Genomic DNA, 22,490 nt, shown 5'->3' on the forward strand with positions numbered 1-22,490 from the left:
ACTGTAAAGAATTGATAGAGGCAATAAGTAACTGATTAACTGGTTATTTTTAGTAATTGATATCTGCAAGGTTGAGTGTATGTTATCTGCATCTTTTATAGATCACTAAATTGAATACAGGCGTATGTCAAATGCTGCAAAAAGGAAGTGAGACAGCAAATTGCATCAGGTGTTCAGCGGAGGTTTGCTTGGCTTTATCAACAGTTTGCTGTGTCGTTACTTCTGCTGTCGGGAGGTCTTGCACTTTCCGGTTGTACATTAAGCAGGCTGACATGCCACAGATCAAAGGTTTCCTAAGTTCTGCTTTTTATCAACAAGTGGTTTAGGCTTACATATTCTAAACCACATCATTTTAAAGCTTTGATTAAATTTGAATGTCTTTAAGTAAGTGTGATTTATTGAAAATACTTTGCACAAGTCTTATCCATATAAACGATTTCAATAGAGGTTCCTGTATCCTTTTCATTTGAATACTTATGAAAGAGCAAACATGCTCGTTTGTTTCAGTTGCTGGTGCACTGTGCAGCATCCAGTTTTTAAAATAAGTGTACATAAATGCAGATTTTAAAGGGTTTGTCTATTTTTTCGTGTAATTAATGCTGTTGCCAACATGTTTTATTACCTCACTCTTAAGACACACACTTGGTCAAGTTTGGCAAGCTCGACTTTTAAAACAACTGCATATGAACAATGACTAGGCCTGTGATGCCAACTTGCGCTTATTTGTTGCATTTTAGGCATTGTTAGCCGTTCCTGCCATTTGCTGCCGCCTTCCTGACTCCACCAGGTTTTGTATGGAGCATTTGTCTTGATGTCAACACAGCAACTTGTTTAAAAAATGGCTGTTAAGTTGCTCTAAGGAAACTAATTTGATTGGACTGATACTAATGTGAGATCGTCACATAAAGTAACTAATGAGAGATCATCAGTTATCCCATTCAACTGTCAAATCTCTAATCTGATTAATTCCTGCTCTTAATGGGAAAGTTTTCTGATTACCTGCCCTGTGCAACTGAATTATAACTACATGGCTGAATTCATAATAAAATATTACTATATAAATGCCATAGTGTATAGTTATAGATTAGTTACAGATTCCACACTTTTCACAGAATTTTATTTCTTCCTTTTGTTCCAAACATCATACAATTTTGCCAAGCAAATTGGCAAAAAAGAACAAAACACATATAGATTTTCCACAACTGCATTAGAGAACATATTTGACATCAAAGGATTCTTTCAGGCCCTAAAATTCATTCACATAGTTTCTAAACGTGTGATTTATTTTGAATGACTCAGATCCACGGTTCCCAGCCCACCCAAACTCTGCTAAGCACATTTGGATCCATGGCCTGGTCTAGCAGACAGTCCACCTGATTCTCCACTGACAGGCCTTCGGCTGGAAGTTTAGCACGAATGTTGTGCTCCGCAGTGCCCAAAGCCACCGACTGCATCCCTGGGAAGGCATCAGTCTTCTCAAAACCCAGCTTCAGCTCCTCACTGACAAAATAAACCCAAAACATCAAGATAAAATAGAGAATAACAACACAGTGACTGAATTGTATTATAAAGGTTTCTGATTTCAGATATGAACCCTAATATGAATCAACACACTCAGTAAAATGTTACCATTAGCTGAATAGTGGGACTTTCCACCATTATAGATGTCAACAACAGAGGGTTTCCTCATCTTCATGTACTAGCATAGAACATTAATTAAATCCTATTGGACCTTTCATATTATGATTTGATGATCTACCTGGTTATAGCAGCTGGATTGGCTCCTTCCAGTTTTCTCCTGGCAAAGTTAACCTTCTGCAAGGGATACCAGTTGATTTCTTTGGTGTTCACAGTCTCTGTCCATGTCCCTCCTTTCCTCAGTTGTTTCATCTCAAAGTTCTGCAGGATAACAATAACACAACTTTTTTGTACCGTAATTTGAAAAACAGATTACAGGTCTTTAATGGGCAACAGCAAGCAACATTTTATTGGGGGGGAAATTAAATTCATTCAATTTCACAAACAAAAACTGTAAAACAACAATAGACTATACAACGGCCGAGACCCACAAATGAAAACAGAACATGCCACATGTTGTATATAATGCAATCTTGATCCATATCCAAAATTCACCATGTGCTGGGTGATGATTTGAGCTTGCTTTGGATAGAACACAGGACTTGGGCACTTTGCAGTCACTGAGTCGACCATGAACTTCTCTGTATTCTAGAGTATTCTAGAGTCAAATGATCCCAAGCACAGACCCAAATCTTCAAGAGAAGGGCTGAAGAAGAAAAGAATCCAGAAAAGTCCAGACCTCAACCTGACTGAAATAATGTGGCGACACCTTAAGAGAGCTGTGCCTAAATGGATGCATGAAAATCTCAATGAACAGAAGTAATGTTGTAAAGAAGACTGGACCTTGGAGCGTGCTTAGTTTTTCACAGGACTGCATAGAGCCCTGTGAAAAACTTATTTTTAAACAACATGTTTGCATATCTCAATAAAGAGATATCCATGTATGCAGGTGAAGGTCAAGAAGCTCTCTGCGTAAGCAGACTTTGATTGCATGTGCAGTGTGTTCTCTCAAACCCACTCGCTATAACAACAATTCAGCTTCTTTTTTTTCCCCAAAATTAATCAACATTTGTACAAAATAACGAGCAAACAGCAGAAAATCTGCCTGCTCCACACAGCTTCAGTTCGCAGCAGCCCTTTGTCAAAGACCTGTCTGCTTACAGCTTTACTTGACAACCTTATCCAGAATCTATCCACATTCAATGGTTACCTTCCAGTCCAGGGAGGGTTCCTTGACAAACACGTCCATAGTGTTAAGCAGAAGGTCTGGCTCAGCCCTGTAGGCCCGCAACGAATGAACCATGATGTTCTGGATCAAACCGGACTCCTTCAAGGGTTGCATTAAATTCACAAACTGTTGGGTCAGCCGGAAAGGCATGAGCTCAGGCACAGGGAGGAACTGGGAGAAAATACGGGATTGCACAGAAAGAGATTAACAGCACAGTAGGTCACATTTGCCTTCTGACATGCGTCACATTCATGCAGCCGGTCACCTCAACTGTGACAGTAAGAATCATACACCTAAACCAGACGATAAATTCTCCCAACCCAATCACGTGTAAATGTATTCACTTATTTCCTCTTCTATGGCATTTTGCTTTAGGCGAGGTAACATTCCTTTCACTGGATATACCTGTGTGGCTGAGCCAAACGCATGACCAAAGTCAATGCCAATCATGCCCCCTGTTTCCATATTTATCATGAAGTTGGAGAGGTGGCGATCTCCAATCCCAAGAATCCAGTGACTCACACACAGCAAAGCGTGAGAGCTAATGAAGTGGGATCGCAGGGACAGAAAGGCCTCCGGACTGTTGCACATCTTTAGAAAAGCTCTCCTAGAATTTAAAACAGAGAAAAATAAGAAGGTTATTACTGCAAGTGTTACCATGTCCTGAGCAGTCATTCTATACATGCAGACCACTTACTTCAGCAAATCGCTGGGCACATACTGCAATACTTTCATAAAGTTGTTGACAGCATCGGCACGTTTTGCTTTCCTGGCAAAGAATAAAATGCAAGTGTAAGTCTGTTAAAATTATTCAAATTGTTTTTTAATGAGCATTTATTGAACCCAGTGCCATAGGAGTAACAATTCAGGTAACTCACTTATAGGCCAGACCATAAAGTGGAACACCCGTCACACAATTTTTGTCTTTTCGGTTTTCTGGTGCAAAGCGTGACAGCCAGGTTTTGTAGTCTTCCATGGAACTTTAAAACAAAGACACAACCGCCATCATATCATCAAACTCATCACACACTTAAATATTGCTGCATTACATTGAGTTGATACAATGTTTTTTACAATAATAATTTAAGCAACCAGCTATTAGAAACTAATAGGCGAACTTCATCTTCTTCACCAAACACAGGGCCTAACATCCACAGCATTAGGGTGGAATGAATATACTGTACCTCCCTGCCCTTCGCTGCTCCTCCTCAGTCATTGTGTTGAACACAAACTCCCTTAGAGTACAGGTGTTTTCCATCCATTCAATCAGACCAATTCTGTAATCATAATTTGCTTAGTTAGTTAATATTTTGTCTAATAACTGTTAAGTAATTAAATCTCTGACCAAAAACTAAATGACACTTATAAAATTAAATAAATATTTCTTACTGGATAGTTTTATCAAAGAAAATTAAAAAAAGGCTCTAAATTTTATTCAATCTTCTAATCAGTGTAACCAGTATGAGGATTAATATTAACTGAAGGGACACATATGGACACACAGACATGCCCGCCACCTTGTGTTTATAGGAATGACTTGATAGGTGCGGAGCTGCAAGCCTCTGTGCAAACACGACGTGTCGTGGCTCAGCAGGATGTTCATGACAGCGAAAAGCTGCTCGATTCGTTGGTCCTGTCGGAGGTCCTCCCCGCCCTTTACCAGAAAGGGGTGGTCCCGCTCGTCATCCCCACGAACGATGAGACGCTTGGGACGACGAATGGAAGACATCACCTTTACCTGCAGGCAAGATCCCAGAGGGCTTTCACACTTACAGCCAGGACGGGAACAAACCGTTTAACTCTTCCTGTTTTAAAGTGACGATGCATACCCTCTCGTCAAAGCCAGTTATCTTTGCATGATACTCTGGCAGTGGTTTGGATCTCCCGTCATATTGTCCTGCGAGAAAGAAAACGCAGCCTCATCAGTGGATAGAACAGCTGACAACATATCGGATGAGACTGTTTGAAATAAATCAAACAATATTAATCAGTGCAGCTATTAACCTGGGATCTCCAGCTCATTTCTGAATGAGTCTGCTTTAAATCCACTCAGCCAAGGCGAGTATTCCTTCAGGTTCCCTGGCTCCTTCTGAAATCCACGCATGGATGCAGCCAGCTCATCCACTTTCTTCAAAAAGGTTTTATCTTTCCTCTTTTCAAACAGCTGTTTGCCGTTAGGTCCCAACAATTTCTCCACATCTTTGAAAAACTTCTGCAGGGAACAGCATAACATTATATTTTCTTGATTAGAAGCTGCATATTCTTTTCACTTGCTGATGAATGACCTGTACTAACCTCCTAATTTCACAAATTTCTGGAGAATCATATTTTTGAGATTTATAAAAAAAAGAATGAGAAAAAAAAGAAAAAGAAATGACAAACTTTGATGAATTTCTTTCGAAACATCCCGTGACTATCTGCGCTACAGTCCCCGAGCATAGACCGCATCTCTTCATACATGTCTCCCATCTGCTTCCTGTTAAAGGTCGGCTTTTCCAGTTCATTTCTTACGCCATCCCACCAATCCTGCGTGTGGACAGAATGAAAACAATCAGTTTTCATCTGGCATTTAGATTGAAATCATGTCTCAACTTTCACTCATTACCTTAAAAATCATGTCAGGATTTGTGAGCTGCTGAAGAGCATCCACAAAGTTCTTCACAGCGCCTCCTTTGTCCAGCATGCTCTTGAGCCTGTTGATGCACAGTGCTCATAAAATTAAACTGAAGCTTTTGGAAACAAATTTTTAACACCGACCGCCCAAGAAACTGCATCTACAAACTTACCTGTTGACAAACTCCTGTTGCTGGTGTCCTGTAGCCGAGTCCTCAAACTGGTAGCTGTCACTGCTGATCATGAGTGCATAAACCAGTGCCTGAGGGTAGCACTCTGCTATCTGCTCTATGCAGTGCTGTACTGCCACAGCTTCTGGCTTGTCCAAAAGAGCAACCATCTGACTGATCCAGCTAATCAGCATCCAGCAGGGAACAGACATCATCTATATACAGATAGACGACACAATTAAAACATGTGCATTCCCAAAGCTTCAAGGTATTTGGCTTACATTTGCTAATGGTTTCAATGGTCTTTATGTTTACTGGACATATATTATTTTTCTTTTATAATCAGCAAAATTACGTTTCAGCATACTAAAGACATTCTTTTGATAATAAAGCTAACCTCTTTTGTCATGAGGTCCAGCGTCTCAGAGGGGTACAACTCAATGATCTGTAGCAGGCGTGGGAACTTGAGGCGAGCCTCCTCTGAATTCATCTTCAGTGCTTTCAACATGTTTTCCACTACATGCACTGGCAGCACCAGAAGGTCTGGAAACTGGGTTTCTGTAACTGTAAACAATGGCAACAGCCATTTGAGAGAGGAAATAATCCTTTCAGAAGTCTTCAGCACACAGTTAAACTGTTTAGACCAAGTTATTGATCACATTAAGCTCTCCAGGTGCTCACTGTTTTTTGCATCAGTCTGAATAAATATCTACCTGGGAAATGTCACTACTCACCAGCATCGCTCTGCTCCTCCTCTCTTAGTCGTTTGTCACAGAAGTTAGCCAAGGTCATGTACGTCTCTATGACGCTGCTAGTCTCCACAAAGTCCTGAGAATAAGACTGAAGCTCCTCGTCGGCCTTTCTAGTTGCTTCACATAGCAACTTCAGCGCCTGTAACTGCAATCCCACTTCCACTTTCTGCAGGAAAAAACTGCTTTTGTGATTCATTTGTTCATTTAATTAGTATAAAATTACAAAGAAGGGTTCAGTGTGATAATCTGCTGTGGAATAAAGTGGAGCCTTTTGCAATTCCCATATATAGCACAGAAATGATGCAGAACACTTTACACCCAATTATTTTTACCACTATAATCCCAGTTTAGTCATTCATGTAAGTTTCTCCTCTAGCCAGGAACTATAAACAATATCTTTTCCTAAAAAGTAGAGTACCTTTGGATCTGCATTGGACGAGGCAACTCCGGAAAGCTTTACGACTCTCTCTGCTTTGTCAGCATCGATAGTTCCTAGGACTGACGGACTTCTGCTTACAGCTGTGGCCAAGATGTCAAAAGAGGTACCCTGGAGAATCTTCTGGTATCTGAACACTTTAGCTGTAGCACTCTGACTGTCAGCGTCAGGCTGAAGGTCCTCTGGAGAGAGAAATGAGCTGACATGAAATATGGCAAAAAAGAAAGCTGAAGGCCTTTAAGCTTTGAATACTCGACACTTGTGTGGCATTCTTTTTCCTTCTCACCCAGGAGTGGGATGGTTTTCAGCATGGTGCTGATTTGCTCCACAGGACCCTGAGCCTGACTCCGTTTATGGCTGTAGCGGCTAAAACTGTGGACCCACCGCAGCAGCCGTCTTCTGTCCATTTTGGCTTCTCTGTGAAGTTCCTTCAGCAGCTTCACAGCTACAGGGAAGTTATTCTGAAAACATTTGTTTGTCCAGGATGAGTTTGATGGAAAAGCATGCTACAGAACAGACAGAGGAACATCCACAATTGTTTCTTCACCTGCTTCTGGGCTCCATCAGCCATGCGTAGCTTCATGCTGAACTTGCAGTCATTTACTAATGTCTCAATGTCGCCTGCTGGGTCATCTGAGCCGTCCACCTCCATGCTGTCAGACGGAGCATGGCCTCTGAGCTTTTCCCTGATCTTATCCAAAAAGAAACACCTGAACCGTAGAAGAAAAAAAAAAGGTAGTATCAGGTTCTGTTATTTGTCTTTACTTTTTAAAAAAAAGATTTGCACGCAGAGTCTTCTTACCGAGATGTAATGATATCATCCCACACATTCACTGGGTCCACTTTAGCGTCAGGATACCGCTCAGTCCATGATCTGATGAGGTGTTTGAGGGAGTCCAAAGACACTAATAAAAAAATTGTAAAAATTGCAAAAATGTTTCAGAGCTTGAAAAAAAATTCAAACAAAGACAGTTTTAGGAAAAAATATTCCAAAATCTTGTAAAAACCAACCAAACAAATGAATAAATAACATTTAAAAAAGCCATTATCCACTCACCCTCTCCTTTAATAAACAACAGGAAGTCCTGGATTTCGGTCAAGGCCTGCACTGACTGCAGAATGGTTAGCCGGCTTTTAGTCAGGAGTGTATCCACGTTGGAGTAACTCTGTACAAGGCAAACAGAGTAAGCATGTGTAATAAGTGAATCTAGATAACACAGTTGTCTGCTTATTCAGTTAACAGCAACAATCTGTACATATATAACCATTTTTTCCCCCATTTCATTTATGACAAGAACTGTTCTCTGTATATCAAAGAATCGAATGTGCTAGACAGAGAAATGAGTGTGAGAGCAGACCTCCATAAAGAGCTGCATGGCGTAGTTTGTGTAGTATTTGGCGCGGTCGTAGTCTTCTTGCAGGATGTAGAGCAAGCTGAGTTCCTGGCTGTAATGACTTTCCAGCAGCTTTTTGCGCTCCTCCAACTTCATGGCATTGTCGATGAAGCTGAGGAGTGTTTGGTTCCGCTCGCCCAGCTGCAGCTGCTTCAACATGCTGCGTATCATGTGCTGCAGGTACATTTCCTAGGACAAATGCAATCGCCAGGGAAGCAAAACATTTGAAGAATGGATTTGATATCAAATGACCAAAAATGTTTTAAGGATTTAGTGACACCTAGTGGTGAGGTTCCAGAAGGACCCAACTGTATACCCCTAAGTCTCCTCTTACTAGCGTGTAGGAAAAGCCACAACTGCTTAAAAAAAAAGAAAGAAAAGAGAAACACTCTAGAGCCACTTTATGGTTCGTGTAATCAGGGCTAATGTGGAAATAAAGTGGGGCAACATAGCAGGGACATAGCATGGCTCACTCAAGGTAATTAAACCAAGATTGGTATCTTCAGGAAGGGAAACCGAAGGAACATGATTACAAATATGTTCTATTTCTGCAGATCAACAGCCCCAAACCCTGCAAAGTAAATCTTTAAACTTAATTTACTGCTGCAGTGTTTCATTCAAAGAGTTTTGGAAAATCACTCAATGAATGAATAGATTACAAAATGTAGGTTTCCAATTTAAGCCATCAGTTACCACAATAGAGGAAAAATGCAGGCTTCAGTTGCAGGTGAGTGGGAATTCCTAAACTGTAAAATCATTTGGGTTACCTGGTAGAGAGGGTCTGACCACATCATTTCCAAGTTGGGTGGTGAGTTTTCATCTATGTTCACAGTGGAGCAGTACTGAAGAGACTTCCACTCAGTCAGATGACTATATGCATCCATAGCAGCCATCTCCCAGAAGTCCTTCTCGCTGTCTGTGGGCTCGCCATCAGGCCAGCTCTCGGTGTTTAGAGCCTGTCAGTATATAAGAGTTTAAACAAACGGCAAGCAATCCGGTGAAACCTGGTGCCCTTTGATTTCATATATTACTTCATATGTTTTCCTGAAATATTATATATGGTTTTCTTCCCTTCCGGTGGGAGAATATGGGATTCAACCACCAGTTTCTACTGGACTTACAAACCTCATTGTAAAGCTTCACAGCCTCTGCAAAGTCAGTGTTGGCTTCAGCTTGGAGCGCAGTACAAGTGATGGATTTGGTCCCGACTTTACCACCAAAGATTCCACGCACAACATCATAATCTTCCAAAGATTTGTAAAGCCTGGACAACAGCAGGAGACAAACAGCACAGTAAATATTAGAGGTGGGAACCACAATACACCCCGTGATACAACTTTATCACTATACTTCACTCCTGATACAATATTACTGTGATTTTGTGACATGCTGAGTATTGTTTTTTGCAGCAAAGTGAGACAGTCAACACATGCACAACACTGTCAGTGAAATAAGTGTTATTAAAGATAAAGTCATTATACTATTAGTCTACAGTTATATGAAGTCTAGTTTGCAGTTAAAAACAATCTATTTCTTATAATACAGCAATTAACTGTGATAAATCAGTGAAAGTCACAGGTGTTGCTGTCTACATGGAGAGGAAGTCACATTTAACTATTACATTTGCTCCCAGCAACGTTCCTGTTCTGCAGGAATATAACCACAATACAACCAGCTGTTGAGTAGAGTCCCCTCGAGTTGTGACACAGATTCATTCAGACTGATGGAAATGCAGCAATCTGTCTGCATTTAGAAATTAGACAGTAATTGTTGCCAAACCTTCAACAATCTCTGTGAGTTACTGCAGTCAGTCCAAAATATCAGAAAAATATTGATATTTTGTTTCCATGTTATGACACAAAATCATAACACAAAATATTGCAATACAATACTGTACTGATTTTTTTAAATATTCCACTTCAAAACAAACTCCAGACACTCTCAATCAGCAAACTAAAACCCCTGAACCCGTGACCTTCAGTGAGATCATAGCTGTGATTTTGTTCTTTGATGTAATTAAATAGAATAAAAGAATAAAATAAAAAAAATCAGATAAAGAAATATTAAGAATAACACTCAGCTGTAAGGCAGCAATTACTGCAATACCTTGCAAGATTAATCCATTTATTGGTGTCTGGGGGGATTTCTTGGTGTCCTCGTGACCGTTTGGCAGGACGTTCAGCGGGGCCATCAGCATGCAGCAAACCCTCTTCCAGCAGCAGGATGCCTGATGGCTGCTGCAGACTCATGAGACAAGTGGAGCTGATGGAAGCTGGGTTGAGCTGTTGGAGCTCTTTATGTTGGTAGCACATATCCTAGCACACAAAAAGCCCCCAAAATACAACATTTATATATATTTTTTTCAATATATTAAATACAGAAAAGGGAGTTTAACTATCAAATCTGTTTCTTACCTGCACACATGCTATAAACGGAGGAAAGCAGAGCGTACTCTTGCTCAGGAAGTTGCTCATGTTGCACCGCAGCTCCTCTTTGATTCTCGCGCTCTCCTCTGGCCTCTGTTGTTTCTCCATTTCTTGCAGTATGCCGGCAAAAAGAGAGCTGAACAGCTGTTTGGCTAAAATCGGGTCTCTCTAGTTAGGGCAAGGGGAAAAAAATGTAATATTTAACATTTTAAATACAATATTGATATTGATTTGTTTTAAATGACTGCTGAAAACACATTTTTATCGGTTAACCTGCCCTTAATATTTCCCCCTTCATTTTGGCCTATTATTTGCAACTATTTTTGTGTGTATGGAAGTGTTTATGATAAAATCAAAGTCTGATCATATGGTTCATCATGTGCCTGTTTATGTGTCTGTTTGTCTGAACAGACAGCCGTGGCAGTCTTACCTGTGCTAGAGCTTGAAGTGGAGCGATGAGGTTACTGTACGGGATTTGGATGTCTGGAAAGTCTCCCACTCTGTAGTTACGATACAAAGTCACCTGAGCCTCTTTTCTAAGGGCCAGATTGGCTTTTTCTTTCTGTGACACACAAGAGAACCACTGATAGTTACGAGTCTATCACAGGCCTGGAAAGTTAGCGAGAGCAAACACAGAAAATCTGCATTATGGATGAACGGATTGGTTTGAGTGGCTCCTGGTTGAATCCCAGCATGGTGGATACCTTTTCCTGCCGTTGATGCTGGATCTCCTTTTGGGCAAAACCTAAGCTGACTTTCTCCTGATCCTTCAGAAATCTGCGTCTCAGTCTCAGGATGTTAGCCCGCTGCTCATTTACTGCTGTTCATACAAAGTGAAAATTTACATTTAAACCAATGAGTGAAGCTTTAGTCTCTTCTTACTGAAACAAGATGTGTTTGCGGTGGTGCTTTTTGTTTTTATCAAAAACTGAAAAATTAGTTTACATTTAATACTACGCAGTTAATACTGAGGTGGACAGTCAAACTAACCTCTGGTGCGGCTGTCCACCTCATCTGTTGATGCAGTGAGGCGCCTCAGCCCAAAGCCCTCTCCTACTGGTCTTCTTGCTGCGGTTCGCCTCTCTGCTTTCTTATCAAAGACAAGCAATGACGACATCGACTCGGAGCCGAGTGAGTACTCTGCCAGCGTATCCACGCTGCTGCCTGTCAGCCAGTTATATGCAGTACGTCGACCTGGAAAAAACACAGCTGTGTTAATCTGCATATTCAAAGATGAAGGAAAGCATTTTAACAGGTACTTTGTTGTGTTGACCCCAAACTTTGATTGAAATTGACTGTACTGCTTTAACATGGGTAAACTGAAACACAGCAGTACCTTCTGCTTGTGTCTGACTGAACTCTAATGAAGTCTGCGTGGCTCGGAGCTTTCCCTTCATCGCTCCAGACTGAGATGCTGCCACACTCTCTGGGCCTTGAGAGCTTAGGGTCTCAACAAACATGGGGGTCATTACTGTGCTCCTGAAGCGCCAATTGGAATCGATCACATAGTCCTATAGAGTGAAATGAAAAAATGAAATTCACAAATCAGGCTTCTTAGTAACAAGCAAATTAAAAAAACCTAAAACAAATAAAGTTGTTTCTTCTTCTTCTCCTTCTTTTCTGTAAATGAATCCAAGAAACACAAACGCTGACCTGGAAGGTGCACTCGGATAGCGGATACTCAAACATGTTTCGTTTAAAGTCCGGACTCTGGCTCGTCATTTCCAGAAGCAGATTGGTGGCCAGGCTTAAAAAGCACCTCTCTATTTTGCAGGAGTACAAAGAACGGAGCACCATCAACATTCGCTCAAGGGTCGCAGTGGGGAGGCGTTTCTCCTGACTCCAGAAGTTACAAACATAAAGCCTGAAAAGACGGAACGAGGAGTACACAACATCAGAGGGGTCGACAAACGATGAAATAAATGAAAAAATACAAATATCCACTGTGGAAAGTATGTCATTATATCAGCATGGAGATAATAAAAGTGAAAACTTTTGCAAGTCATAGTGGGTGCTTACTGAAGGCCTTGATTTTCTTCTGACAAACCCTGAAGCAGTGTTTCTTTAGCAGCATTGAAAATTTCCAGTGAGGTGTTGTCTTCCATGCTTTCATCATCGCTGGAGGAAAAGTAACATGTCACATGAATAAAACGATCAGACGATCCTACTGAAAAAAGACTGCACAAAGGCATTATGTGGGTCAAACCTGAAAACACTAATACCAATAAGACAAACAAAAACATAGTAAACTATGATCTGGTTGAGACAGGAAGCCAAAAGGCCTCACCCATAGTTGTCCTGGATCCACATAAGGATGTCGTACATCCGCTCTCTGCAGACTGGAGAAGGATGAGAGACGAAAGCCGTCACAGAGCCCAGCAGCTCTTGAACCTCCACCGGCGTCAGACGGGGAATAATCTTGTGGATGATATCGAGGCATGCTCTCTGCCGTGCTTCATCCCTGGAAAGAGAAATGTGGAGGAACATGGTTCAGCACCTCTTAATTTACACTTTTAATTTTGTAAGATTTATTTTTGGCTTTTATTATTTTTATGACAAGAAAGAAGGGAGAGAGAGCAGGGGGAATGACGCACAGGAAATGGCCCAGGGTGGAGCTGAACCCAGGCATATAGATCACCTGCTAACCCACCCAGCATTTATAGTTATTTAATTGCTCACGAACTAAATAAAAAATGCCCTGAATGTCAGTTTGCCTTTGATTCCGTATGGTTAATGCTTCCATCACCATTAAAGGACTTTTGAATGTGAGTTAGCTCAAGTAATGTTTGGCCCCTGTTGCCGTGTATAAAAGTATGAAGAAAAATCCACTGCAGAGGCCCAATAGGGCTCTGTGATCATTTCTGACATTTGTGCAGTGATGATGGTGGATATGATAATTAAAAAAAAGAGAGAACTAAACAGAGAGGCAGTAAGGAAGAACTCGCCTATGGTTCATCATCTGAATGAAGCCGGTGGTCTTCAGCCGCAGGAAGATGTCTGGAATAACATCAGCACGGCTCAGAACGCACTCCAAGCAGTTAGTCTTTAAGATGCCGTGCAGCTTTGGCAGGAGGAAGAACACATAATTCACAAACCTGAAAAATACAAAGAAAATAATGAAGACCAAAGCTTGGAAGGTAACTTGATAATTACATTTGGAGAATTATACTAAAAATAAAAAAAGAATAAATAAATAAATTCGCACTGTAAACTTACCGATCCATAAATGGAGGAAAATGCTTTGAGACTTTGTTCAAGCAAATAATGAACTTGTCATCCAGGTCTTTTTTCTTCAGATTTGTTATCTTACTTGAAGCAAGACTGAGAAGTTCTTGATGTTGCTAAGCAATAAAAACATTAAAAAAATTAAGTCATACTTGTGAAAAACAACAATTCTTGCAATAAAACTGAAAAAGGATTTCAGTGATTTGAGAAGGATAAACATAAGATAAACACTTAGACTCGTCAAAATAAATCTAACATGTGGTCGAGGCATAAATAAACCAGAACTAGAGAAAGTTCATACCTCGCCCATATCAGTCATACTCTTCAGGATGAGGCCGATAATTTCAGCAGCAGCCGAGTAGACTTCTTTATATCTTACAAAGGACACGTTGGTGGTGAGAGACTGAATGTACCTGAAGGAGAAAAAAAGAAACAGGACACCATACAGAAATCATATTTTTGCAGCACAGCAGTACATGAGCTACAACACACATATACACATGTGACTATAATGTCAGTGGCATAGTACCTAATCTGGCTCGCGATCCTTTTCACACATTACTGCTCGACGAATGTAACCCTGACCTTGAGCACAATTTGGTGAAAAACCATTACAACTTGTGATTGCTGTGAACTCTGGAAAGATCCAGGAGGATTTGCCAGAAATACACCAAAGTCTGCCTTTCGCTTCCCGCTTGCTGATTTACGTGACTTCAACTTGCATCTTCCACCTTGCAACTTTTACCTGTCATATTCAATTCCGCACGACGCATCGTAGGCAGGGAGGTTGTTTGCCAAGATGATTCCCAGCAGCTGAAGCCCGACAGAGTTGTCTTTGCTGTTAGCGTCAGTGCCGCAAAATCGCTCGTATATTAGACTGAGAAGGTAAGAAAAGAGATAAAGCCAAGGACCACAGATCAATTTCATTTTGTTAAAAACAAACAAAAAAATAAACAAAAAAAACATGCAAGGAAAACAAAACTATTTTACAATTATAATTTATGTTAATATGCTTGACACTGTACAGCCTCCTTTTCTACAGTTATAGTGTAATTCAAATAAACAAAAGGATAAAATAATGCAGCATTTTTCCTACTTTTTATAACAACATAAGACATAATTAGAGTCGACAACAGACAACTTTACTCAGGTTTGAAGGAACAACTCATCAGAAAGTGTTTATTCCTAAAGATTTCATTCTCTGTTCAGCACACCACAGTGTTTATAACACATGTTGGTAATTAAATGCAGATTTTTGACGTACATTGATAAGATCCCAGCAGCTTAAATGTTGATAACTGTTAAGTTAATCTGGACTTGATTTGATCTTGTACTAAGCTTGTGTGAGCACTACCTGTAAGGCACATGCAGACAGTCTTTCCAGCACTCTACCAGAGTGCGGATGATCTCCAGGTTGTGGCGAAAAACGGCCCTCTTAGAGTGAAAGCAGTGCTTCATCAGGAACTCCAGCAGCCGGTTGGCAAGGACTTCATCTCTGGGGTTACCCTTAGATTAAAAAAAAGAGAAGTTATCAATGATAAACTTTTATTATAAGAAATGTATTATATCATAGCAGATAACAAATGAGTAAAATAAAACTTTATGACTCTCCTATAGCGTTTTAACATCGGTTTAAATTCTAACACTGTGTAGAGAATATAGCTGCCAACAAATCCCTGAAAAATTAACTGAATCGCAACTGATTTGGTGCCACGTGTTCACATTCATAAATTGAAATATGACCAACTTTGGGCGTAGCCAGGCTTGTCCAGGATAGCACCGTAACCACAACATCCACCACCATAAAATGGATCCCCGCTCCTCCATTGTTTCCAGAAACAACAAGCTGTAGAAGTGGTCCAAGCCAGTACTTGGCATAAGGCCGAAACACCTGGAGAAAAAAACAAAAAACAAAAAGAGTCGTACCTATTTTATTAACTCATTTCTATATTTGAAAGAATTAACTGAGGGACATCCACCTCCTCTGTGTTGATGATCAGCTTAGAGATGTAGAGTCGAATGTTCAGAGGTGTTGATGGATTTGCCAGTTTTCCATGTAGGAATTTCATCCATGGAGGAAGCTCACTGGGCACATTTCCCTGTTTTACAAACAGAGCATTTGACACAAACTCCTCAGTAGTCGTTATACATTCATAATAGTCATTATGAATATTCATTACAGAGAGTAATTAGAGCGTTGTAATTACATAGAAATTTATAGGATTTGAAGTAAACATCGGACTTACTTAATCCTGTTAAAAATAATGAAAACCAGCTGTACTTTGACACTGACCTGTTCTGTTTTGGGGGTTATGTTGTTCCTTTGCATGTGTCCAATAAGAGCACTCATGGTCGCCATGCATTCATGCTGGTTTAGCTCATCCATTTCTAGATCAACCATTGCATCTTGGGACAGACTCGTCTCCTCTGTCTCCTACATTTACAAACACGTTAGCAAACCTTCTTGATAACCATGAAACCAGAGCCATTTTAAAACAGCAAATGATTTATCCTTAACACTGGTTTCCATTGGGGCTTTCAAAAATGTTTAACTGGTTATACAATAGTCATTTTAAACTCCTGTGTTCTCATTTTAAAAGAGAGAAAAAACTAACTCTTTTTGCCACAGCCCGCTTTTCTCCTTCTGGGTTTTGGGAACTGAAGGAAAAGCTTTGGACTCCTGTGGAAAAGTCAAACTGGCTCATCTCCTCGCTCAGGCTGCTGTCAGCCATGTATGACTGGGAGGACAGATAGACTGGAGCTTCTGTGGAAACCGCAACATAAATCACAGAAACACACACCGTCAACTTGTAAAACATGCACGACTTGCAGTAAGATGCATTTATACGTCTGTGACAAACAGAAACACTTCTTACCTCCATTCTCGTCATTTACTTCTTTTCGAATCATAACGTATTTCTTTTTTCTCTCAAGTGGGACCTGCAATGTTTTTAAAATAAAGAAATTAATAAACCATGACTAAAACTCAAAGTACAAAAAACAACAAAAAACCCACATACCTCAATTTCAATTGGAAAGTTGTAGGTCCTTTCAACATCAATAATGTTTTCAAGAATAAACTGATTCTGGAACAAAAAAAACACCATCAGTAAGGTCCTGTGAAGTCACTAACAGTAAACTTTTTACCACTTTATATGAATTACGGAGTATCACAAGTAACAGTGTTTAAATGTCACCACTAGATGTCAGTAGAATGCAGATTACAGTCTACTGAGTTTTGTTTTCTTGGCCCTCCTAATTCAAGCACATAATCCTCGCTGAAGGATCATGTGCGACAGGACAAACATGTGTTAGTCAGCCAGCAGAGATCAAAAACACAAGCTGGAGTGTTTCTGTTTAATTCCAAATTTATCAGCATGCATCAGTTTGTTGAAAGACACAATTACACACTAATCAGTGTGAGGACAATATTCAATTTTTCTATTAAATAAACTCAAAGAAAGTAGTTTGTACTGAATTGTACTAAACTACACCATCTGAGAGACTTTGGTGTCAAAGCACTACCTTCTCAGGTTTCTCACTGAAGAGGAAGCCCTGGTAGAATTTGGGCTCACTGAAGCTGCAGCTGATGACGGCGATGGCGCAGTTGTACGCAGTGCAGTGATAGCGTCTCCGGACTTCAAGGAGCTGAGTCTCACCAGCCATGTTCTCAGTGAAGGCTTCAAAACACGACCTAATTGAAATAAAATGTATGTAATCATATATGACGAATGAATCACTTATTCATGGAATAAAAATGGAATTTAAATGACCAAAGCTCTGGAGAGGCCTACTTGATCAAAGTCTTGGACATCTCGTTTCCCTCTGTTTTCTCAGAGCGACAGTAGGCTTGATTAATGCGGGACTCTTTTGAGTAAACCTCTTCTTTGGGAAGCCGTGAATACAAAAGTTCCATCAGCTTGTAGCAGCCATTCTTCTTCAGCAATTGGACCTCAAAGGCTGTCTCGTTTGACTGAAAGTGAGTAATGAATGATCATAGTGTATTATTGTTATTATTTAAGCTGAACTAACAGAATGGGACAGAGTTTCTCGTCTTTCATTTGACGGGCAGTGGCCAAAAGTGGCCAGCACAACAACACAGACATATTGTCAACAAATAAAAAGATGTACTAAGTGGAATGAAACTGGGTTTATGTTTGATCAGAGTGACTCTTACAGAGGTGACAGAAAACCTTTCATGTCCAGTTGAATTAGCTCTGAATGCTGAATGTGTGCTCTGCTGCTAGACTCATGTCAGAAATTTGAAGATGAGGAACATTTCCTCTGGTTAACTGAACAGAAATTGGTGAGACTGACAGAACATGAGACTCTCAGTGAAGCGAGTGCTTTACTGAGAACCAATCCCATAGCATGCACTCCTAATGTGACCTTTACTGATCGTATTCCAACACTTTTAGGGAGGATTCTGCAACGTGATAACTGATGCCATCATCAACATCAATGCTGACAGCAATGTTCCTGCCAGCATTCCTGCCAAAATTAGCGGGGCCTTTTAGATTTTTCAGCTATTGTTCACAATTTACATCAGTGAAGAAAAATATCTGGTTAACTGGATCACTGTTAACAGTGTTAAGAGGCAAACCTTGGTGAATCGACTGAGCAGGAAAGAAATGATGTCAAAGACATTTGTGATGAAGAAGTCATTCAGGGCCTTGGCGCTGCAGTGAGAGGCCAGAGGCAGCAGAACTCTCTCCATCATGGCCTGCAGCATGGAGCTCATCGGCACATCACCTTGTTGAATCACCCCGTAAACTGTACACAGCAGCTGGAGCTGCCGCTCAACGGTTGCCCTAAACAGACATTGGCAAAAACAGGAACATAATGATGATGATGAAAGCAACTCATACATCTCCTACATCTCCCTGTAGTGGAACAGTAAAGGTCTATAGAGTCACTGCTGTAATGTGGCTCTCACAAATTAAAAACTTTTGCCTACCGCTTGGCAATTCTTTGGAAACAGGTTTGGAACTGGTCCTCCATGATGTGTTTTGTGTCTCGACACAAAATTCCCGCAAGTAGTTTGAGCAGGAGTGGGCTCTGAGAAAGCTCCAGGGCATCCAGGAACTAAGAGATGGAAGATGTAGAGCTGATAGCTGCAATGGTCTAAATGAACAACCTCCAAAGCAAATTGACAGTATAACCATCCATCCATCTCCTTATATATATATATATATATATATATATATATATATATATATATATATATATATATATATATATATATATATATATGCTCATGTATAACCAAATAATCTTATGTAGTCACATCAAATAGGGTATTTCACTCACACTCACACACACACACACACACACACACTTACTACTACTTTCTAAATCCCATTGTTTACCTTCCGGACACAGTCCATGTAGTTGTTGCGATGAAGGGAGCCCTTAGCAAACTCATCAGACTGCATGGGGAAGTGTGAAGCCACCAGGGTGTCGAGAGCTACCTGCAGCTCAGCTAGTGGCTCCTCTGGGAGTGTTGTGAAGAAGGGCAACACCAGCAGGGCCTGGCTCTGAAAAATTGATTAAGTTCAGCATAAAGTTTCACCGACTAGAAAAGAACTTAATACATAAAACTGTCCCGAAACTTAAAGTAATAAAATCTGTTACTACCTTGAGATTCAGTGGCAGATTCATGTCAACCAGCAGCATAGTGAAAGTGGAAAACACTTGTCTGAATGCTTCATGTTTTATATCGGAGCAGACAGAGGAGTCGATCTGTTCAGAGAGAGAAATTCAATAAAATGAACTGAAATTAAAAGAAACACAATTTCACAGTTTTAGTTTAGTGCTTTTTAGCAGGGGGCAGACAGCAGTAATTTGATCCTCCTGATACCTGCAGAAGCTTGGAGAGCAGCAGGAGAGTGGCAGTTTTGCTCTCTGGGGTGGAAGAATCTCCCTCCCACCATGACTGCAGGCTCATCCATCGTTTTAGCACCTCTTCAACCAGCTGCTTCCCCTGAGTCTTCCTCACCGATCGTTCTTTAAAGCTGTGGTCCAGCATGCCATTCAGCAACACGCTCACCTGAACACCAGGAAATAAAAAGCAAGTTTGTAATAAGAAAACAAGAAGTTATCCGTATTATCGTAAACTAACTAAAAATGACAAGTACCATGCTGGGGTTTTGGGAAGAAGCTTTCATCAGGTGTGGCACTGTTGTGTTCAGACTTCTCAGCAGCTCAGTGTTGATGGTCGCCTGGAAAAGGCTGTAGAAGTACTCGCCATGTGAGAAGCTCAGGAAGTTGTGGCTGTGACTTCCAGACACGGGCACAGAAAGCATGATGGTGTTCAAGAGCAAATCTACCAACTGCTCGCTCTGCAAAGAAATAGCAATAACGCTCAACAGTAGAAAGCCTAAAACACTAGTTACCTTCACAGCAACACTTCTCAAAATGGGAATCTTATCAGTCCCAGTTTGCTTTTTAGTTCAGTGACTCAGTTTGATGTTTCACTAACACCAGATAGAGCAGCAACACTGACCTGCTGACTGAGAGAAAACGCAAGCTGAAGCAGACCATCTGCAACCCGCCGGGTGTTTACGTCTAAGGATGGAAGCGCCTTCCTGTCTTCTCCTGGTGCTATGCCTTTATACACCGTCATTAGAAGCTGGGATCCAAGTTTTTTGGCATAAAATGAATCCTTAAGGAACACACAAAAAGATCTTACGGCAGTGCATTCAGTAGAGATGATGCAGTAAGTGTTATAAATAAATAATAAAATATCCAGGCAACCTTACTTTGGTTTAATGTTCATACCTGGCTGTGCAGGATGGAGCTGAGGAAGCCGGCTTTGTGAATCTGCTTACAGGAAGACAGAACCATGTCCATCTGGTCATGGTGGCTGAGAGTGCTGGAATGGTACAGGTCTACGTTGCAGAAGTCCTCTACACTATGGTGTTCATTAAAGAAATTTAGGAGGAAAAAAACAAAACATAAGTGGTTTTGATAATTGCACCAGTGCTGCAGAGTCAAATTAAAGCCCTACGTGTCTTTCTTTAACAAATGAGAGAACTCACAAACCTTTTACGTGAGATTTTTGTCCTCAAGCTGCTTTCAAGACGACTGCAGTAAGGTGAGGCCAGCAGTGCCTTCAGAAGAGGAACACATACTTCTGGTAGGTTCTTCATTACCTCCACATCTGCCATGTTGAAGCCTACAGCGGACGGCTCGCAAACCACCACCGCAGTCAGCTCGAAAAAAACTGAGCATAAAAACTCTTGTTCCAAAGACTGCGAATAAAAATGAGGACATGATGAGTAAAACTTTGAAATGGAAGAATCAGCTCCAAGTTACTTATTGTCAGTTCTTGTAATTCAGCGATACCTTCCAAAGCTCCTTGTCTCCTTTGGCAAGGATCATTGTGGTGAACTCCAGCAGGCGGACAATGATGGTGCACTTTCTGTAGTTGTACTGCTCCACCTCTCTTGGGCTGAAGTGCGAGGTCTTCTCACCAAGTGGGAAACAGCTCTCTGCTGCTACCAGTTCATGAGTTGCCAGCTCCGTCAGAAAGAAATGCAGCGCTTTCAGAAAGCTCGATTTGTCTTTTGAGCCTTGAACATCAAATAAGGAGAGATTAACTGGAATCACTGGAATCCACCAAACTCATGTAGAATTCATTTGATATGTTACGCAGACCAGTGAACTTGGAGAAACTTTGGCACAAATATAGACTTACTAAGAATGTACTGAGGCTTGATAATGTGTAGACCGATGAAAGTGTTGTAGCAGTCCAGAACAGCCAGCAGGAGGTCCAGCCACTGCAGCGTGGCTCTGACACTGAAAGGGCTCGTCAGGTCCCTGAGCGTTGGCTGGGAGAGGAGACCTCCACCCTCAAACTGTGATATCAGAAAGTCTGTGCCATGATCCTTCAGCATGCCATCCACCCACTGAGGTGGAGATTTCTTCCCTAAGTCACACACATTTGGGAATTTACTGACATGTTTGGCAGAAGTTCATTTAGAGTAGCAGGGTAGTTATTATGCTAAACTGTAAATCTTAATTAATTTTTTTTTAAAGTGGGTTTTCTTTTTTTAATTTGCATGTGCCCGTTTTAAATTTTCAGGTCACCTTTGCAAAATTTAAACTCTTGGTTCTCACCTGGAAGGAGGGGGATAAACTCATACAGGAGCTCCATGCATTTATGGCGACACTCAGTCTGAGGGCGGCCACATTGCTCCAAGAGCCATGAAACCACATCTGAGAGGCACACCTTCTCATCGGGCGGAAAGCCTCTGAAAGAAGAGCAAGAAAGAAAGAACACACATTGATATTTAAACTGTGTGAAATGTGCTAATTTTTATCCTTAATTATTCCATCGTTCATTTACGTTTTCATATGGAGACGGCAGAAGGAGTGGCAATGTTAGGTCACGGTGTGATATACTGCAAAATCTACATCATTGGACGTATAAAGTGAATGCACATTTAATAAAAGCAAAGAAGTAGAAAAGGTTTTCACCATGGTACCAACCCTGGGATGCGTCTCTTTGCATTGTGCTGATTGAGACTGGGAGCCTTGTGTTTGATTATTCTTTTTAAATGGTCAATGGCAATGCCACACTGCTGCAATGTACCTGAGAATGAGGGAGTAGCAAGAAAAGCGTCACAAATCCTAATAAAAATATTCTTCACCTTATTTGGCCAAA

General features: G+C 40.8%; 1 protein-coding gene across 1 annotated transcript in view; it reads right to left on the minus strand.

Moving 5' to 3' along the window:
• Nucleotides 1-1,098: 1,098 nt before the first annotated feature.
• The window catches only part of prkdc (protein kinase, DNA-activated, catalytic subunit), a 31,896-nt gene continuing 10,504 nt past the window's right edge, over nucleotides 1,099-22,490 (minus strand). The window contains exons 29-86 of the mRNA XM_013264999.3: nucleotides 22,316-22,418; nucleotides 21,944-22,077; nucleotides 21,522-21,752; nucleotides 21,170-21,396; nucleotides 20,867-21,075; nucleotides 20,603-20,735; nucleotides 20,328-20,486; nucleotides 19,960-20,163; nucleotides 19,683-19,871; nucleotides 19,460-19,564; nucleotides 19,192-19,359; nucleotides 18,780-18,907; nucleotides 18,426-18,633; nucleotides 17,617-17,795; nucleotides 17,348-17,516; nucleotides 16,843-16,908; nucleotides 16,699-16,762; nucleotides 16,438-16,586; nucleotides 16,116-16,256; nucleotides 15,802-15,921; nucleotides 15,570-15,713; nucleotides 15,177-15,328; nucleotides 14,568-14,699; nucleotides 14,124-14,235; nucleotides 13,814-13,938; nucleotides 13,543-13,692; nucleotides 12,885-13,058; nucleotides 12,617-12,715; nucleotides 12,251-12,461; nucleotides 11,934-12,108; nucleotides 11,588-11,791; nucleotides 11,302-11,417; nucleotides 11,028-11,159; nucleotides 10,586-10,765; nucleotides 10,278-10,486; nucleotides 9,297-9,435; nucleotides 8,939-9,127; nucleotides 8,136-8,360; nucleotides 7,835-7,943; nucleotides 7,580-7,682; nucleotides 7,325-7,487; nucleotides 7,064-7,238; nucleotides 6,760-6,959; nucleotides 6,324-6,507; nucleotides 5,987-6,153; nucleotides 5,593-5,804; nucleotides 5,412-5,499; nucleotides 5,189-5,332; nucleotides 4,811-5,018; nucleotides 4,636-4,703; nucleotides 4,324-4,544; nucleotides 3,991-4,083; nucleotides 3,685-3,786; nucleotides 3,504-3,575; nucleotides 3,212-3,413; nucleotides 2,789-2,977; nucleotides 1,760-1,899; nucleotides 1,099-1,500 (exon numbers count right to left, since the gene is read on the minus strand). Coding sequence (XP_013120453.1) covers nucleotides 1,296-1,500; nucleotides 1,760-1,899; nucleotides 2,789-2,977; nucleotides 3,212-3,413; nucleotides 3,504-3,575; nucleotides 3,685-3,786; nucleotides 3,991-4,083; nucleotides 4,324-4,544; nucleotides 4,636-4,703; nucleotides 4,811-5,018; nucleotides 5,189-5,332; nucleotides 5,412-5,499; nucleotides 5,593-5,804; nucleotides 5,987-6,153; nucleotides 6,324-6,507; nucleotides 6,760-6,959; nucleotides 7,064-7,238; nucleotides 7,325-7,487; nucleotides 7,580-7,682; nucleotides 7,835-7,943; nucleotides 8,136-8,360; nucleotides 8,939-9,127; nucleotides 9,297-9,435; nucleotides 10,278-10,486; nucleotides 10,586-10,765; nucleotides 11,028-11,159; nucleotides 11,302-11,417; nucleotides 11,588-11,791; nucleotides 11,934-12,108; nucleotides 12,251-12,461; nucleotides 12,617-12,715; nucleotides 12,885-13,058; nucleotides 13,543-13,692; nucleotides 13,814-13,938; nucleotides 14,124-14,235; nucleotides 14,568-14,699; nucleotides 15,177-15,328; nucleotides 15,570-15,713; nucleotides 15,802-15,921; nucleotides 16,116-16,256; nucleotides 16,438-16,586; nucleotides 16,699-16,762; nucleotides 16,843-16,908; nucleotides 17,348-17,516; nucleotides 17,617-17,795; nucleotides 18,426-18,633; nucleotides 18,780-18,907; nucleotides 19,192-19,359; nucleotides 19,460-19,564; nucleotides 19,683-19,871; nucleotides 19,960-20,163; nucleotides 20,328-20,486; nucleotides 20,603-20,735; nucleotides 20,867-21,075; nucleotides 21,170-21,396; nucleotides 21,522-21,752; nucleotides 21,944-22,077; nucleotides 22,316-22,418 — 8,999 coding nt within the window. The 3' untranslated portion in view covers nucleotides 1,099-1,295. The remainder of the gene's footprint in view (nucleotides 1,501-1,759; nucleotides 1,900-2,788; nucleotides 2,978-3,211; nucleotides 3,414-3,503; nucleotides 3,576-3,684; nucleotides 3,787-3,990; nucleotides 4,084-4,323; nucleotides 4,545-4,635; nucleotides 4,704-4,810; nucleotides 5,019-5,188; nucleotides 5,333-5,411; nucleotides 5,500-5,592; nucleotides 5,805-5,986; nucleotides 6,154-6,323; nucleotides 6,508-6,759; nucleotides 6,960-7,063; nucleotides 7,239-7,324; nucleotides 7,488-7,579; nucleotides 7,683-7,834; nucleotides 7,944-8,135; nucleotides 8,361-8,938; nucleotides 9,128-9,296; nucleotides 9,436-10,277; nucleotides 10,487-10,585; nucleotides 10,766-11,027; nucleotides 11,160-11,301; nucleotides 11,418-11,587; nucleotides 11,792-11,933; nucleotides 12,109-12,250; nucleotides 12,462-12,616; nucleotides 12,716-12,884; nucleotides 13,059-13,542; nucleotides 13,693-13,813; nucleotides 13,939-14,123; nucleotides 14,236-14,567; nucleotides 14,700-15,176; nucleotides 15,329-15,569; nucleotides 15,714-15,801; nucleotides 15,922-16,115; nucleotides 16,257-16,437; nucleotides 16,587-16,698; nucleotides 16,763-16,842; nucleotides 16,909-17,347; nucleotides 17,517-17,616; nucleotides 17,796-18,425; nucleotides 18,634-18,779; nucleotides 18,908-19,191; nucleotides 19,360-19,459; nucleotides 19,565-19,682; nucleotides 19,872-19,959; nucleotides 20,164-20,327; nucleotides 20,487-20,602; nucleotides 20,736-20,866; nucleotides 21,076-21,169; nucleotides 21,397-21,521; nucleotides 21,753-21,943; nucleotides 22,078-22,315; nucleotides 22,419-22,490) is intronic.

Source organism: Oreochromis niloticus, linkage group LG9 (genome assembly GCF_001858045.2).
Source record: "Oreochromis niloticus isolate F11D_XX linkage group LG9, O_niloticus_UMD_NMBU, whole genome shotgun sequence".
Classification (NCBI taxonomy): domain Eukaryota; kingdom Metazoa; phylum Chordata; class Actinopteri; order Cichliformes; family Cichlidae; genus Oreochromis; species Oreochromis niloticus.